Source organism: Salmo salar, chromosome ssa13 (assembly GCF_905237065.1).
Source record: "Salmo salar chromosome ssa13, Ssal_v3.1, whole genome shotgun sequence".
Lineage (NCBI taxonomy): Eukaryota > Metazoa > Chordata > Actinopteri > Salmoniformes > Salmonidae > Salmo > Salmo salar.
This window is the reverse complement of record NC_059454.1, coordinates 27,838,664-27,857,709: the sequence shown is the minus strand read 5'-3', so window position 1 is coordinate 27,857,709 and position 19,046 is coordinate 27,838,664. Positions and strand designations below refer to the sequence as shown.

The 19,046-nt window shown below is 43.5% G+C and overlaps 2 protein-coding genes across 7 annotated transcripts in view; one reads left to right on the top strand and one right to left on the bottom strand.

Annotated features, from left to right (window-relative positions):
- The window catches only part of LOC106566796 (protein SOGA1), a 68,567-nt gene extending 63,199 nt beyond the window's left edge, over positions 1-5,368 (bottom strand). For all 5 annotated transcript variants that reach the window (XM_014135196.2, XM_014135198.2, XM_014135199.2 and 2 more), the window contains exon 1: positions 4,103-5,368. In XM_014135196.2, the coding sequence (XP_013990671.2) occupies positions 4,103-5,014 (912 nt within the window). In that variant the 5' untranslated portion in view covers positions 5,015-5,368. The remainder of the gene's footprint in view (positions 1-4,102) is intronic.
- Positions 5,369-10,630: 5,262 nt separating this feature from the next.
- The window catches only part of LOC106566795 (oxysterol-binding protein-related protein 2), a 40,856-nt gene continuing 32,440 nt past the window's right edge, over positions 10,631-19,046 (top strand). The window contains exon 1 of one of the 2 annotated variants that reach the window (XM_014135190.2): positions 10,631-10,756. The gene's annotated coding sequence lies outside the window, so the exon portion shown is untranslated. The remainder of the gene's footprint in view (positions 10,757-19,046) is intronic. The other variant, XM_014135195.2, reaches the window with a different exon arrangement.

The following is a 19,046-nucleotide window of genomic DNA, read 5'->3' as shown; positions in this document are numbered from 1 at the left end:
TGGAGGAGAGAGGATGGGGGAAGGATGGAGGAGAGAGGATGGTGGAAGGATGGTGGAAAGAGGATGGGGGAAGAATGGAGGAGAGAGGATGGTGGAAGGATGGTGGAGAGAGGATGGGGAAGGATGGAGGAGAGAGGATGGGGGAAGGATGGAGGAGAGAGGATGGGGGAAGGATGGAGGACAGAGGGGGGAAGGATGGAGGAGAGAGGATGGGGGAATGATGGAGGACAGAGGAGGGGGAAGGATGGAGGAGACAGGATGGGGGAAGGATGGAGGACAGAGGATGGGGGAACGATGGAGGAGAGAGGATGGGGAAGGATGTAGGAGAGAGGATGAGGGAAGGATGGAGGAGAGAGGATGGTAGAAGGATGGTGGAGAGAGGATGGGGGAAGGATGGAGGAGAGAGGATGGGGGAAGGATGGAGGAGAGAGGATGGTGGAAGGATGGTGGAGAGAGGATGGGGGAAGAATGGAGGAGAGAGGATGGTGGAAGGATGGTGGAGAGAGGATGGGGGAAGGATGGAGGAGAGAGGATGGGGGAAGGATGGAGGAGAGAGGATGGGGGAAGGATGGAGGACAGAGGAGGGGGGAAGGATGGAGGAGAGAGGATGGGGGAATGATGGAGGACAGAGGAGGGGGGAAGGATGGAGGAGACAGGATGGGGGAAGGATGGAGGACAGAGGAGGGGGAAGGATGGAGGAGAGAGGATGGGGGGAACGATGGAGGAGAGAGGAGGGGGAAGGATGGAGGAGACAGGATGGGGGAAGGATGGAGGACAGAGGAGGGGGAAGGATGGAGGAGAGAGGATGGGGGAACGATGGAGGAGAGAGGATGGGGAAGGATGTAGGAGAGAGGATGGGGGAAGGATGGAGGAGAGAGGATGGGGGAATGATGGAGGACAGAGGAAGGATGGAGGAGAGAGGATGGTGGAAGGATGGTGGAGAGAGGATGGGGGAAGGATGGAGGAGAGAGGATGGGGGAAGGATGGAGGAGAGAGGATGGAGGAATGATGGAGGACAGAGGAGGGGGGAAGGATGGAGGAGAGAGGATGGGGGAAGGATGGAGGAGAGAGGAGGGGGAAGGATGGAGGACAGAGGAGGGGGAAGGATGGAGGAGAGAGGATGGGGGAAGGATGGAGGAGAGGGGAAGGATGGAGGAGAGGGAAGGATGGAGGAGAGGGGAAGGATGGAGGAGAGGGGATGGGGAAGGATGGAGGAGAGAGGAGGGGGAAGGATGGAGGAGAGAGGATGGGGAAGGATGGAAGAGAGAGGATGGGGAAGGATGGAGGAGAGAGTATGGGGGAAGGATGGAGGAGAGAGGATGGGGAAGGATGGAGGAGAGAGGATGGGGAAGGATGGTGGAGAGAGGATGGGGGAAGGATGGAGGAGAGAGGAGGGGGGAAGGATGGAAGAGAGAGGATGGGGGAAGGATGGAGGAGAGGGGATGGGGAAGGATGGAGGAGAGAGGAGGGGGAAGGATGGAGGAGAGAGGATGGGGAAGGATGGAGGAGAGAGGATGGGGAAGGATGGGGGAAGCATGGAGGAGAGAAGAGGGGTGAGAATAATTGGAAATGCTTACCTACCATATACAGGGTCTTGATGAGCCAATCATTATACTCATTCTAATCATTAATGTACAGTATATGTCAGCATCAGATCAGTCATCAACACCATCATTGTCACTGTCTCCTTAGCAGGATGTGTATCTTCCTCTCAGAATCATTAACAATGTATATATCATTAACAACCCCATCATAACTGGTAGTGTACATAACCAGTAAACTACTACAGAACACTGAGATTAATACAGAACTGAACTTTTCCCAGCTGACATATACCTGAATAATAACAATGTTATGATTTAAATGATTTATGATTTAAATCAAACACAAAAAGCCTTAAGGGCTTAACCTGGCATTACCTACTACTACTTACATAACAACACAGTGTGCAGTTTGAGAGGCATTAGCCCAAATCCTACAATCCCCCTGACAACGGGATAGTAATTGTAATATTCATATCAAAGCGTGCAAAACAAGACAGAAATAAGGCAGATCAAATATTTATAAGGGTGGTGGTGGATGAAATGTGTAGTAGTAGTAGTAGTAGTAGTAGTAGTAAATATAAGCATTTTATCGCATGGCTGTGCGGAGGGCTGCAGTGCAGCGCACGCTGATAGAAGACAGGGGAATGTGGGTCAACCATTGCAGAGCTCGTCACTAGTGCAGCCCGGTACAAACAATGATGTGTGGAATGAGGACGGTAGGCACACTCGACTGCAGCATCTGCACGAGGCAGGCTACCCCCAGAAAACAGCTGCAATAGTCAGACAGATGTGTAGAGGACCTAAGAGCGAAAGCACGGGATGAATAAATAAAGCTGTGGAGCTCTGGTACTACTATGGCTGCACGCATGACCTGATTTTTACGCTTAATTAGACTGACTAATAAAATGTGGCTCCCCATGGCTGTCTGTGGTAATCGGCAGGTAGCCTAGTGGTTAGAGCCTAGTGGTTAAAGGCAGGTAGCCTAGTGGTTAGAGCCTAGTGGTTAGAGGCAGGTAGCCTAGTGGTTAGTGCCTAGTGGTTAGAGGCAGCTAGCCTAGTGGTTAGAGCCTAGTGGTTAGAGGCAGGTAGCCTAGTAGTTAGGGCCTAGTGGTTAGAGGCAGGTAGCCTAGTGGTTAGAGCCTGGTGGTTAGAGGCAGGTAGCCTAGTGGTTAGAGCGTTGGACTAGTAACCGAAAGGTTACAAGATGGAATCCCCGAACAGACAAGGTAAAAATCTGTCGTTCTACCCCTGAACAAGGCAGTTAACCCACTGTTCCAAGGCCGTCATTGAAAATAAAAATGTGTTCTTAAAATAAATAAAAATCAATCAGTCAGATGGATTTGATGATTATGGTCAGCAATCAATCAAAAACCTAGCATGATTGTGGAAGTGTGCATGATGCCTTCATGCAAATGACTGTCCTAGTGAACCTTTGGTGGACTTTTGATCTTAGATGGCCACCACATAGTAGCCTAGGGAGGCCTATGTATACCATAATAATCATCATTCTAAATCGAATAATTACAAAGAAAGAAAATGTGCTTAAGGTAACCTAGAAGTTGATTGGATAACCCGTTGTCATGGTGCGCCTCTGCACACAGGCCTGTAGGATAATTCTATTAATTATTAAGCCCCCCCACTGAGGCAGTCTCCGTGACGTGTGGCAATGATATTTGATGATAAAACACAATTAGTCAAGCTGTCTTAACCATGCCACTGTAATCATCTCGTGTGTAACAGATGAGCGCCCTGCAACCACCTCCAACCACCTCTGATGTTTTGGGAATTCACTAACCACCTGACCATCATCAGCTGAGAAACATTGGGTTTATATTCTGAGATAACACTGACCACTCTAAGTCTCTGTGCCTACAAATGGTGGTAGTTCTTGTTGTTTTTGAACAAGAGTGAGGATGAGTTAACAATCATGCACTTAAGAAGTTGTTGGCTATGTGACCAATTTGGGTTTGCCCTGATTTTTTTAACTTCAAGTTCAGAACAGTGATTATGCGTGAATATTTTATGCAAACGTATTTAGTTATTTTGGTGATCCAATGAAAACAGTAGTTCTGGCTCCATCTCTTAAAGCGACATTCAGCCGTTGAAACAACAACAAAGTGAATTCCCGCCCCTATTTCAGTAAAAACTGAAGGTTGGGGCTGGACAATGTAACCACTCTCAAATTCACAGACAAAGATATGGTTGCAAGTACTGACCATCCATTATATCAAAATGATCGTTTGGACCATGCATAGACCATGTTTTAAACATGTTTTGAGGCCATATAGTGATTGTTTACAAACACTGGAGTAAAACAAGCTTATATTTTGGGTTGTCTGTGGGACTATGACAGTTGAACTAAGCTCATGGGGCATTTCTAAGTTATTTTCTTCAAGAATCAATGGGTACAATATCATTCATTTTTAAGTAGAAAATGTAGGTAGCAACTACAGATTGCCCCTTGAACAGAACCGTTCTTGGAGAGTAGGGTTTTGTTGTTGTTTTCTTTCACAAATGAGAGCAATCTGAGGGAGGAATTTCTGTAAAAATATGCTTACTTTTAGGTAATCGTTTTCTGATCTCAGTTCCTCGATTTCTCTGACAAATTCTTCATGCATGCCATCCATGAACTCTTCCGTCAGGTCGGAGAAAGCTAGGGATGTGCTGGCAGGAACCCGGCTGTCGAACGAGGTGAGAGACCGTTCATCCCCGGGAGAAATGCTCCCCCCTACGGTCTCCACTCCCAGGGAGATTCGGTCCTTATCCACTGGGGTCTTGGCGTGATGGTCACCACGACTACCCCTATCCGGTGGCCCATGTCCGCAGTCACTGCTTGGTTTATCGCCATCAAGACCCCCGCCTCGGCTGTTGGATTCGGTGTCACTACTCAGAGCGTCGGTGGATAGTTTATTCTCCTCCGAGGCACAATCGGAGAGCTCGGAACTGCTATCCGTTGACGATCGTTTGCCCGCAGCGCAACCGGAGTCTTTGCTCTGGTCGTCGGAGGCGTTGCTCGCATCGGACACCTTCCTCCGACCACCTTTCATCGATTTACTGCTGCTCTTCTGGGCACTGGCTACCGATTCCGTGGATTTTCCCGTCAGTTTTCCTTTCTCTGATTTCGTCTCTTTCCCGCTAACCGGACTACGCCTGGACACCCGGCTGCCTAAATGTATGGATCCTGGTTTAACGCTCAGTGTTGGTGTACCGATTCCTCCACGGATCTTGGTGAGGGACCATCCAGGCACATCCTTGGGTCTGGCGGGTGATGGAGCCCGATTCATTTTTTTCTTTGCGTTGACTTGAATGGGCTGCACTACCGGCTGTTGCTCGAACTGGTGCTGTTGTTGAGGCTTCGCCTGCCCGCTGTCGGCGCTCTCCGTTCCGCTTTCCATTTTGTGCCTGTGTCTCCTTTCCTTCGGCGAGACAAAGTGAGTTGGCGAATTAACATCAGCCTTTGTCTTTGTCATTCATTCCGCTTTGACAACTACAGAAAAACAGAAATGAAACCCCTATCAGATTAGGCAGAAGAAGTCGAGCTTTTATCTCACAACTGCAAACAAATAAACTGAAGCAATCCCTAATAAACCGCATTTAACAGCGCATAGAGATGGAAACGGCAAATTAGGTTACAATAACATAACACGCTGTAGGCCTAATGATGTTTTATGGTTAATTCCGTTTAGGTTTTGGCACATCTTCTACTCATATTGCACTAACATATGCAACTCTATCTCGCCGGAGTGGTTCGAAGTGGTAACAGAGTGGACGTGTGCTCGCGAGTTTCTTTCTCCGCCCAGCTTTAGCGGTTCTGTCTGTGGCGAAGCGCTGTCTGGAAACTCAGCATCACTTAGAGCTCTCTACTGCCACCCAGACTTGTAGATCGTTTCAAGAAGCACAAGTAAAAGATACATAAATAGGTAGAGGATGCATAGGCCTACTAGAAACATAGGCTATATGCTATTAAATTCAGACGTAAACAATATTTGGACAGTATAGGCCGGCTGGTGCAAAGCTGACCATTGCAGGGAATGGATGACACGAATATAATTAATTCAGCCCAAATGTACTGGTAAACAATTAGGCAATGTTTCATATGAAACCCCTGCTTTTCTTAGCTGGCCAAATCCATAAAATAACATATACAGTTCTGCTTATAGAACATATTTACCAGGGAGGGTTCTAGGATTTCAGGACAGTGGGGGTTTAGCCCAAAGCCAGAGGTGGAATTTCAACAGCTAAATGCATCAGTCTGGTGAACTGTGAGATGAACATAGAGATATTAGATCTACTAAGAATTTTGTTAAACATGAATTCATGTGGGTGAACTATCCCTTTAAAATAGGGCTTGAAGAAAGTATTGCAGGGGGTATGTTCCCCAAGTGCAGGGGGTTTGAAAATGTTCCTGCTATAACAATTCATTTCTCCAAGTCGCCCCACCTTCACAACAAATCTAAAGGTGGTTGAGGCCGACTAGTTGCAGATACTTATCATCTTACAATACATAGGCAAGATCTTTTGTGTTTCTGAGCTATTGAGAGTCCCCTTACCATCTCTGCCTAGCAGCTTTCACGCTACTAAAATGAATAAATAATTGAGGTAACAGTCATTTCAATATAGCTTATTCTCGTTTTCATGACTTACAATCACTGACATAGCCTACCTACATGAATGCCGATAAAGATGCATAGCCTCTTGTCATTTATTTTCAAACACCCACGTAGGCATATTAGATTTCAAATAAGTAGTAACATCATCAAAATTGGGAAGAAGTGGAATTATAAAATACTAAAAGGAATAACAGTACTGTTCTTACTGACAAGCACACTAATTATCCTATAATATGATAGCCCATCATAAGGAATAGGCTTTGTTCCACTGACTTACACCAGCTAATGTGAAATAAATAAATTAAACAGAACATCTCAAGAAGACAACATGCCATAGCCTAAATCTACCCAGGACTACACCCTAATCAAATGATGTATTTTTTTCCCACTCTCTCCACTAGGATAAAACGTATACTTTGGGGATTTAAGGTAGAATGACTGAACAAGCTTGTTATTGAACAGAATAAGCTAATTAGCAGTCCATGAGTAGACTAGTTTTAAAACGGGCCAGGACATGGTTTATTTATCAAATGCTTCCCTCAAATTCATAATAGAAAAAAAACATACACTACCGTTCAAAAGTTTGGGGTCACTTAGAAATGTCATGGTTTTAGAAAGAAAAACATATTATTTGTCCATTAAAATAACATCAACTTGATCAGAAATACTGTGTAGACATGGTTAATGTTGTAAATGACTATTGTAGCTGGAAACGGCAGATTTGTTATGGAATATCTACATAGGCGTACAGAGGCCCATTATCAGCAACCATCACTCCTGTGTTCCAATGGCACGTTGTGTTATCTAATCCAAGTGTATCATTTTAAAAGGCTAATTGATCATTAGAAAACCCTTTTGCAATTATGTTAGCACAGTTGAAAACTATTGTCCTGATTAAAGAAGCAATAAAACTGGCCTTCTTTAGACTAGTTGAGTATCTGGAGCATCAGCATTTGTGGGTTCGATTACAGGCTCAAAATGGCCAGAAATAATGAACTTTCTTCTGAAACTCGTCAGTCTATTCTTGTTCTGAAAAATGAAGGCTATTCCAAGCGAGAAATTGCCAAGAAACGGAATATCTCGTACAATACTGTGAACTACTCCCTTCACAGAACAGCGCAAACTGTCTCTAACCATAACAGAAAGAGGAGTGGGAGGCCCCGGTGCACACCTGAGCAAGAGGACAAGTACATTAGTGTCTAGTTTGAGAAACAGACACCTCACAAGTCCTCAACTGGCAGCTTCATTAAATAGTACCCGTAAAACACCAGTCTCAACATCAACATTGAAGAGGCGACTCCGGGATGCTGGCCTACTAGGCAGAGTTGCAAAGAAAAAAACATATCTCAGACTGGCCAATAAAAATAAAAGATTAAGATGGGAAAAAGAACACAGACACTGGACAGAGGAACTCTGCCTAGAAGGCCAGCATCCCATGAAGCTGCCAGTTGAGGACTTGTGAGGTGTCTGTTTCTCAAACTAGACACTAATGTACTTGTCCTCTTGCTTAGGTGTGCACCGGGGCCTTTGTCTGTCTGTCTGTCTGTCTGTCTGTCTGTCTGTCTGTCTGTCTGTCTGTCTGTCTGTCTGTCTGTCTGTCTGTCTGTCTGTCTGTCTGTCTGTCTGTCTGTCTGTCTGTCTGTCTGTCTGTCTGTCTGTCTGTCTGTCTGTCTGTCTGTCTGTCTGTCTGTCTGTCTGTTCTTTGTTTACTGTTTGAAGATGGGCATTTCTGCAAGGTATGCCATCTGCTAGGTTGGGCATAGTGCAAACAAGGCACTTTGTGGTGCCAGGGCTACCATGGCTGCATCCTTGGCAGAGCCAGGATATGGCACGGAATCACAGGCGGCACCGTGGCCCAGCGTTTTATCGTTCACAGAGCTGGAACAGGGAGGGAGAGAACCAACACTGGAGATAGTCCTTAATGATCTAACACCTTTTTCTTTCCCTTCCAGTTTAGATATTTGAAGTCCACCCACTCTGGATATACAGGATCATAGACTATTACCCATATAGAAAAACTGCTGTCTAAGCAAGTCTTTACCATACAATAATTGGAATCCAGTCATCCTCAACATAAGTTTTGAGAACTTGTAATGGCTATTAACTATTAGCAGTGCTATTACATAAGTATGCCAGCATTCTCAGAGACAGATTTAAACCATAATTTAACTGCTGGTGGGATATAAAGTAACATTATTTTATAGTATGAATAACAAGCATTTCCTCTGCTTTCGTCCCAGAATAACTGTAATAATGATATCAATATTAGGACCCTCTACTGCTCTGTTGTCCCTCCAGAGGCCAAGATGAACACTGTTTCTGGGGCCCTCTGGCGGTGCACTGCCACCAAGTCTCCAGAGTGATGGTTGGGATGCCAACAATGATGATAATTGTATGCTCATCTTTCATCTGGCCTTGTTATTTTTTTCCTCTGCTTGTTGTGTGTTGACATGGTGAGTGACACAAAGGAATATAACTAGTAAAAAGATGTGATACAAATCACAGCAAATTATATTTACATTGATACAGTATGTGACCTTTGTATGCACTGGAAATCATCATTCAATTTGAGCTGTCTTTTGGTCAAATGGGCAAATAATAATGTTCTCACAACATCTGGATTGCCTTCAACTGAACTCTCAAAATAGTTACAGATTTCACTCATTAACATATTTAATCTAGGGAGACAGCATATCATGAAAACTGAATAGATTTCTGATCGAACTGATTGTGGAAGATCAATAAAATGTATCACAGTTCTCTACCTCCATCTAGTGGGGATATGAGGAACAGCCAGTAAGGACATTGCAAGGGAAATCAGGGCGTCAGCAAGAAGTAACAATACATATGACTAACCCCGAAACAATGAATATGACTACTCCTTGAAGTAAACAACATATCCTCACAAAAAAATAAGTCTGTGATAAGTAATTTGTGAAAAGCCTATTTGATTATAAAATATTTGGCACATCATTTTCAATGTTTCCTACGCTCAAAGACTTCGTTCAATCCAAATTCCATAAGAATAAAATCGTTTTGGACCCATAATTGTGATATGCCAAGAGAGAAAGAATATATTTTTTTTCTCTGAAGCACTTCAACAAAACTAGTCTGTGGCATTCTCCAGCCCTGGTTATCTGTGTAATTACCGTACATAATGCTGAATGAATGACTCTCTCTCTGAAGCTGGCTCAACAACTTCTCTTGGGTTGCCGTGAACCATCAGAGCGATGCCGCTTCAACAATGGCCATAATTATCCACTCTCACTCTGTACATTCTCCCTGGTTTTTAGGGGGGTGTGAGTAGACAAACAGGTCCGTGTTTTATTGAAGAGCCCAGAACTGGGCAGTGCTTGAATGGAGAAAACAACTCCCTCACTCATCAAATCATCAGACTTATGCAACACAAGTTGGCAAAGATCCTGTCTGATCCACCCAACATCTCATCTGCTCTCAGCGAATGATCGAAGTTGATTGTTATGCTCTCTCTCCCTCCTCTTCCGTGTCTCTCGCTTATCTGAAACACACACACACACACACACACACACACACACACACACACACACACACACACACAAAATCATCTGCAGTGAGTGCATATTTGTGACAGGGTCACTGCAGGTCATGGCAGCAGCCAGTAGTCATTGCTTTATGATGATCTAAGGACAGGTGGGTGTATCAGTCACTGCTGCCACCATTATCGATGCGCAGAATAATACATGGCAACCAAACTTATTCCTCATTAATAATGCACTGCCTCCTGATTACTGCTATAGATCTACTCCCATCCCTCCCAGCTTTATCTTTGGTGCAGGACATGCTGGAAGTAGGTAGACTGGGAATGAAACATACTCTCCCTGTCAGTTGCTGTATTTGATTGCCTAATGTGTCTACAATTGTCTGTCAATGTGATATCATTCACTTTAGAACACAGTTTGACATATTTGTAGAGGAGGTGTCTCTACTACAGTCCCATGGTTTTCTCTCATCTTCACCAGCATCATCAGTAAAGCATTATCAACTTCAATACAACCAACAATTACCATTCACCATTCACTGAGCCTTCATGCAGACATGCTTGTGCACCTGGCTTTGGCAGTGTCCATGAGAGCAGACAGAATGTGTTCGCTGTTGATGTTGTGTAGTAATGCCATGCGATTAGGACATTTCAGAAATAAATGATCAAAATGAAAAACAACACGGTGGCATGGTAAGAAAATCGACCAAGTATTTTCCATAATCATTAATGATTTCCTCTGTCCTCTGGAAATTGATTGTTGGGTCACATATCACTTTGATAGTAATTCGATATTTTGCCATACACCTTATCCCTAATGTGGATAAAACATGTTTTTGTATCCTAATACAGAGTACAGTGTGTAATGTTATTTACAGTAGTAGTACACTCTGTTCTTCTTCCAGCCTGTCAGCATGTGTTTATGTGGATCAGGCGGTCCCATTCACGGATGCCCGATTGGCCGGTTGGCTTGTCATGAGACCGCCCCTGTGGTCAAGCATTTCCGCTTCTGTGTCAATTCACACGGAGCGTTTGGTCACTCTGTCAAATTAAGTCAAGCGTCACCAGGTGTCCCAAATCTTCAGGTACAGTAATTATTTAACACTATATGTGACAGTTCTCTGAGTTTTGTGCATGGAATGTAATGTAATGGCATGTAATGTGAAGAAGCGCAAACTTGTGCTTAATCTTTGTTTTGATGCTAGCTAACAAGCTTTTCTCGACGAGCTCTCGGGACCAGCTAGCTAACTTTCTAGCTAAAACAAGACACCACTTCCATAGTTTGTTTGATTTATTTTATGTAGTAAGTAAATTCAGGTTGGTGTCGCACTGATGTAATGTTAGCTCCCTAGCCAGCCCAATCGATTTTATAACGTTAACACTTACTAGTTAGTTACTGTAACATAGCTAACTTAGCTAATGTCTCCCTCCTAATCATTTCCTACTATATCTAGTCCCATGCCTAGTTAGCAAGCTAATCTAGCTTTGAACTATAAGATGCATTTACTTTCACTGCCATCCCTGTCTACTACCGACATCGGAGACTTGTTCAGTGAATGCAGTACATGGGTATAATTTAACAGACACTATTATCCAGAGCGACTTACATTACAGAAGAAATTAGGGCCTTGCTCAAGGGTACATAGACAAAATCGTTGATTTGAAACAGCAACCTTTTTTTTACTGGCCGAACGTTGTTAACCGCTAGGCTACCTGTCGCCCTAAAGGTGTGGAGTATGACACACTAGCTGCTACCTCCGGGTGAGATCAAATTTGATTTGTCACATGCACCGAATACAACAGGTGTAGACCTTACCGTGAAATACTTACAAACCCTTAACCAACAATGCAGGTCAAGAAAAAGTTGAGAGAATATTTACCAAATAAACTGAAGTAAAAAATTAAATAACGAGCCAATATACATGGGGTACCGAGAAATGGTATGCCTGTCTGTGTCAATGCTACATCTGTCAAGATGCGGAGAGCCATCTGCTCCATCAGCTAATGTTAGAAGATAACACAGTATGGGAATGTTATTCTGACCGCTGTTGACCTCTGTCTGCGTCTTTGATGCTGGAAATGGGCAACTGTGACACTAGGCAGCTTTATGTTATTTCAAGTACCAGCATCTTGACAGAAATCAACAAATGGTGAGTCCTAGAGATGTAGTGTGAATCCCCTTCCCATTTACATGATGCACAATTAGTGTAAAGATTCAACTTTGTTGACAGATAAATCCCCATGGGAATAGCCTGCTTAAGGTGACTTTCTCCTGACGACCCAGTCAGGACTGTAATTGCCCGCACCAATCAATTAGCAGCATCCATTTAAACCCAATCATCTCTCATACTTACACAATCCTCAGGGGCCCTAGGTGTGTCAGCACTCATGACAAATTAGGATTATGCCTGTAAATTAGTCATTACCATTGAGGAGTATGGAAAGGTCTCTGACATGGTTGGTGCTTCAGGTATACAATTTAAAGCACATCTCTCCTCTTGATGTTTTTGAGTTCCAGGGAGGATGCAGGAGAAGTTTTGGGGCAGGATCCTCCTAGGTAGTAGTGTGTGTGACTGTTCTCCCAGGTTTCAGGTGACGCTGCATTTTGCTGACTCACTCTCTAGCTAGTGCTAAGTGGGTGTGTATCTGCAGACACCTGCAGTAGTGTCTTGCCCTGCCATTGGTTGCCTCATTATCAGTGTCAAAGGTTTTAAGGTTACATTCCTCAAGGCTTCCCTGAGGGACACCAGGCCAGAACATGGAAACTCCTCAATGTTTGTCTTTTATACATTGTCAATGTTATCACAGGCGTGACGTGTGTTGGTGGTTTTCTTTTGTCAGTTACAGTTTGATTCACAGAGTACCAGATAAAGCCCCACATTTCCTAGAATTTCCCACACCCGGAGCAATATAAACCCATGGCCCTGTGCCCAACTATTAGTACCTACCTTTTAATCAAATCATAGTTTATTGGTCACATACACATGTTTAGCATATGTTATTGTGGGTGTAGTGAAATGCTTGTGTTTCTAGCTCCAACAGTGCAGTAATATCTAACAAGTAATATCTAACAATTTCACAACAATACACACAAATTTAAAGTAAAGGAAGGGAATTAAGACTATATAAATGTTTGGACGAGCAATGTCGGAGCGGCGTAGACAAATACAGTAGAATGGAATACAGTATATACATATGAGATGAGTAGTGCAAAATATGTAAACATTATTGAGGTGACTAGTGTGCCAATTATTAGTGGCCAGTGATTACAAGTCTGTATGTAGGCAGCAGCCTCTAAGGTGCTAGTGATGGCTGTTTAACAGTCTGATGACCTTGCGATAGAAGCTGTTTTTCAGTCTCTCAGTCTCAGCTTTGATGCACCTGTACTGGCCTCGCCTTCTGGATGTTAGCGGGGTGAACAGGAAGTGGCTCGGGTGGGTTGTTGTCCTTGATGATCTTTTTGGCCTTCCTGTGACATCGGGTGGTGTAGGTGTCCTGGAGGGCAGGTAGTTTGCCCCCGGTGATGCATTGGACAGACCGCACCACCCTCTGAAGAGCCCTGTGGTTCGGGGGGTGCAGCTGCTGTACCAGGCGGTGATACAGCCGGACAGGATGCTCTCAATTGTGCATCTGTAAAAGTCTGTGAGGGTTTTCGGTGCCAAGACAAATTTCTTCAGCTTCCTGAGGTTGAAGAGACACTGTCTGTGTGGGTGGACCACTTCAGTTTGTCAGTGATGTGTACGCCGAGGAACTTGAAGCTTTCAACCTTCTCCACTGCGGCCCCGTCTGTGGATAGGTGGGTGTTCCCTCTGCTGTTTCCTGAAGTCCACGATCAGCTTTATTAACTCAGTGTGTTTTCTCTATCCTGTCTCAATATGATTTACTTTTCTACCAGTTGTCCTTTTCCAAGTTTGACTCATCGCTTACGCTATAAGTCACTCCCATTCTCAATAATCACCATGTGGATTCATTTTTGTAGACACTCACGCTTACCTTTCCACCACTACAGCTGTCGATGGCATTTATTCAGAGATTAGCGGTGAAGGCCTGGCTTTCAACCCTTTCTCTTGATTTCACACAGTCATTATGCCTAGTCTAGCCTATTGATTGACTGCTTTCTACTATGGGCCTGTGATAGTAGAAATCAACCATCATTCTAAAGAGAGTAGACCACTTTCTGCATTTTGAGTATGTTTCAAAGGCATTGTTACTAACATGTTGGGGACAGGTTTAGGGTATGTAATGGGCGATTCCATGCCAGTGGGTGCGCAAAATATTTTTGGTATCTGATTGTTCTGGCAATTCTCACATAGAAACTTCATTGGGAGGAAGGATGTTTGACATGCTTTTTACAAAATGTTTTTAGAAAATCATGAAGAAAGTGGCCATTTTAGGCCCTTTTTAGCCCTAGACACACCTCCTGTAAGACCTTATGATCCGTGAGCCATACATGATACAGACATCTTAGTGTCATTATACTCCAAAATATGGAGTATGTCTAGATCCTGAAATACACATTTTGACGTAAATAAAAAATAGGAATATCTCAACTACTCTTTAAGATTTAGTTAATTTTAAGACATTGTTTGGAACTAAATACTCTACAACTGCATACAATTTCCAGAGTGGGCTCTGCTAATTTTGAAGTTCTGATAAACGTTATGACATCACCAACACAGTGTAATGGTAAATGGATTCCAAGGAAACTCCCTCTGCTGGTGATTTCCTGAATGTGCAATCCTAAAGGAGGGCTGTGATTGGTTATTGAGCTACAACTTCAATTTCTATGTATAAAATGGGTCATATCAAAAGTACCAGAGTTTACTCTGGAAATTCAATGTGTCTTAAAATAAGCTAAATAAAAAATGGTCGTTTTGAGTTATTGATATTAAAGGCCCACCTCAGGAAGTTGCCGCACCGATTTCGAGTAATTCCTGTCGTAGACCGGAAATTCTCATTTAGATTCCACCTCGAAAACTGACACAGGCTGCTAATACATACATATTCAGGAATTCAGGGTGGAAACGTTGTGGTGATTTCCACGTGTAGCAGAGAAATAACAACAAATAGTGCATTCACTGACAGATGCCTGTGTAACTAGCTAGGATGCTAACCAAAGCCAGCTAATGAAAGTTATGTGAGCACCATTTCAGTTAAGACAGGCATACTGTAAGACAGACATACTGTACTAGCCGACCTGTTGAGATGAATGTCAGCTTAACCATGCCTATATGAGCTGTTGAGGGTTGATTATTCCAGTGAAACCGTGTGGGATTTCAGAAGTCATTAATATTTGGATATGCACACAGACATGATCAAACACCTATATTCATAGTTCGCTCTGTTATTTCAGCAAGCTAGCTTGAGGCTGCTAATGTTTAGTATACTCAGTGTATATCAATGCATTATCTAAATTGCGGTCAAGAATCTGCCGTAGAAATAGGTTGAATATAAGCTCCGGTAATATGGATAGCCTAACTATTGAACGGTTTGGAGTGTGTGTTGAAGTAATGGAAGGGTTCGATACTGCTACCAAAAGAGTCACAAAACCTGAAAAAACTTTGCCGTGGTATAGTTTCGGTATCCATGGCCAAGCAGCCATACACAAGCCTTAGATCACCATGCGCAATGCCAAGTGTTGGCTGGAGTGGTGTAAAGCTCGCCACAATTGGACTCTAGAGCAGTGGAAACGCTTTCTCTGGAGTGATGAAACACGCTTCCCCATCTGGTAGTCCGATGGACAAATCTGGTTTTGGTGACTATCAGGAGAACGCTAACTGCCTCAATGCATAGTGCCAACTGTAAAGTCTGGTGGAGGAGGAATAATGGTCTGGGGCTGTGTTTCATGGTTCGGGCTAGGCCCCTTAGTTCCAGTGAAGGGAAATATTAACGCTACAGCATACAATGACATTTCAGATGATTCTGTGCTTCCAACTTTGTGGCAGCAGTTTGAGGAAGGCCTTTTCCTGTTTCAGCATGACAATGCCCCCGTGCACAAAGCGAGGTCCAAACAGAAATGGTTTTTGAGATTGGTGTGGAAGAACTTGATTGGCCTGCACAGAGGCCAGACCTCAACCCCATCGAACACCTTTTGGATGAATTGGAACGATTCTGCGAGCCAGGCCTAATCGCCCATCATCAGTGCCCAACCTAACTAATGCTCTTGTATTATCCTCAACTTAAATTAAGACCAAAAAGCACATTTTTGTTTTCATTCATTTGTATGATAAAGAACTTTTTGACTTTGACTGTTTTATCTAGTGGAAACAGGAAACCCAAGTGTAGGCTACATAGAAAAGTGGGTTGGCTCTCAAATGACTGACTCATGAAGAACTAATAAATGAAAAGAGCCCTGAAACTAAACGTAGGCTGGAAATATTTTTTTATGTCATCTGATAAGAAAAGATACTGAAGACTCACGAAACATCCGAAGTCACACATTAGGATTTGGCACTTCAAGCCCAAATATATAATTTGAGATTTATCCTGAAGCCACGCTTGCGTTGTCTTGGCTGTGTGCTTAGGGTTGTTGTCCTGTTAGGACCTCAGACTGGGGCGAAGGTTCACCTGAGTGCTCCGGAACAGATTTTCATCAAGTATATCTCTGTACTTTGCTCCGTTCATCTTTCCCTTGATCCTGACAAGTCTCCCAGTCCCTGCCACTGATTAACATCCCCACAGCATGATGCTGCCACCACCATGCTTCCCAGTAGGGATGGTGCCAGGTTTCCTCCAGATGTGACGCTTGGCATTCAGGCCAAGGAGTTCAATCTTGGTTTTATCAGACCAGAGAATCTTGTTTCTCATGGTCTGAGAGTCTTTTAAGGTGCCTTTTGTCAAACTCCAAGCATGCTGTTATGTACTCTTTACTGAGGAGTGGCTTCCGCCGGCCACTCTGCCATCAAGGCCTGATTGGTGGAGTGCTGCAGAGATGGTTGTCCTAGCTCTGTCAGAGTGGTCATCGGGTTCTTGGTCACCTCTCTGACCAGGGCCCTTCTCCCCCGATTGCTCAGTTTGGCCGGGCGGCCATCGCTAGGATGTGTCTTGGTGGTTCCAAACGTCTTCCATTTAAGAATGATGGAGGCCACTGTGTTCTTGGGGGACCTTCAATGCTGCAGACATTTTCTGGTACCCTTCCCCAGATCTGTGCCTTGACACAATCCTGTCTCTGAGCTCTACGGACAATTCCTTCGACCTCATGGCTTGGTTTTTGCTCTCACATGCAATGTCAAATGTTGGACCTTTTTAAATAGACATGTGTGATTTGATTTGATGTGTGCCTTTCCAAATCTTGTCCAATCATTTGAACTTGCCACAGGTGGACTCCAATGAAGTTGTAGAAACATCTCAAGGATGATCAATGGCAACATGATTCACCTGAGCTCAATTTCTAGTCTCATAGCAAAGGGTCTGAATAGTTATGTATATAATGTTTTTCAGGTTTTTTATTTTAATGTGAAAAAGTGTCAACCTGTTTATGCTTTGTCATTATGGGGTATTGTGTGTAGGTGAGGAAAAATAACAATTTAATCAATTTTACAATAAAGCTGTAACGTAACTGTAGAAAAAGAGAAGGGGTCTGAATACTTTTCAAATGCACTGTACATATGTTGGTTACTCACAGATACCTTAATAAAAATAAGGTAGGGGCTTGGATCAGAAAACTAGTCAGTATCTGGTGTGACCACCATTTTCCTCCTGCAGCGTGACACATCTCCTTCGCATCGAGTTGATCAGGCTGTTGATTGTGGCCTGTGGAATGTTGTCCTGTGGAATGTTGTCAACATCTCTTCAATGGCTGTGCAAAATTGTTGGAACTTGAACACGTTGTCATACACATCGATCCAGAGCATCCCAAACATGCTCAATGGGTGACATGTCTGGTGAGTATGCAGGCCATGGAAGAACTGGGACATTTTCGTCTTCCTGCAATTGGGTACAGATCCTTTGCTTCCATGGGGCAGTGCATTATCATGCTGAAACATGAGGTGATGGCAGCGAATGAATGGCATGACAATGTGCCTTAAGTAGAGGTTGACCGATTAATCGGAATGGCCGATTAATTAGGGCCGATTTCAAGTTTTCATAACAGTCGGTAATCGGCATTTTTGGACAACGATCATGGTCGATTACATTGCACTCCACGAGGAGACTGTGGCAGGCTGACTCCCTGTTATGCGAGTGCAGCAAGGAGCCAAGGTAAGGTGCTAGCTAGCATTAAACGTATCTTATAAAAAACAATCAATCTTAACTAATCACTAGTTAACTACACATGGTTGATGATATTACTAGTTTATCTAGCTTGTCCTGCGTTGCATATAATAGATGCGGTGCCTGTTAATTTATCATTGAATCACAGCCTACTTCTCCAAACGGGTGATTTAACAAGCGCATTTGCGAAAAAAGCATTGTCGTTGCTCCAATGTGTACCTAACCATAAACATCAACGCCTTTCTTAAAATCAATATACAAGTATATATTTTTAAACCTGCATATTTAGTTAATATTGCCTGCTAACATTAATTTGTTTTAACTAGGGAAATTGTGTCACTTCTTTTGCGTTCTGTGCAACAGAGTCAGGGTATATGCAGCAGTTTGGGCCGCCTGGCTCGTTGCGAACTGTGAAGACTATTTATTCCTAGCAAAGACAGCCGACTTCGCCAAACGGGGGATGATTTAACAAAAGCGCATTTGTGAAAAAAGCACAATCGTTGCACGAATTTACCTAACCATAAACATCAATGCCTTTCTTAAAATCAATACACAGAAGTATATTTTCTTAAACCTGCATATTTAGTTAAAAGAAATCCAGGTTAGCAGGCAATATTAAACTTGGGAAATTGTCACTTCTCTTGCGTTCATTGCACGCAGAGTCAGGGTATATGCAACAGTTTGGGCCGCCTGGCATGTTGCGAACTAATTTGCCAGAATTTTACGTAATCATGACATAACGTTGAAGGTTGTGCAATGTAACAGGAATATTTAGACTTATGGATGCCACCCGTTAGATAAAATACGGAACGGTTCCGTATTTCACTGAAAAAATAAACGTTTTGTTTTTGAAACGATAGTTTCCGGATTTTACCATATTAATGACCTAAGGCTCGTAATTTCTGTGTGTTATTATGTTATAATTAAGTCTATGATTTGATAGAGCAGTCTGACTGAGCAATGGTAGGCAGCAGCAGGCTCGTAAGCATTCATTCAAACAGCACTTTCGTGCGTTTGCCAGCAGCTCTTCGCTGTGCTTCAAGCATTGTGCTGTTTATGACTTGAAGCCTATCAACTCCCGAGATTAGGCTGGTGTAACCGATGTGACATGGCTAGCTAGTTAGCGGGGTGCGCGCTAATAGCGTTTCAATCAGTGACGTCACT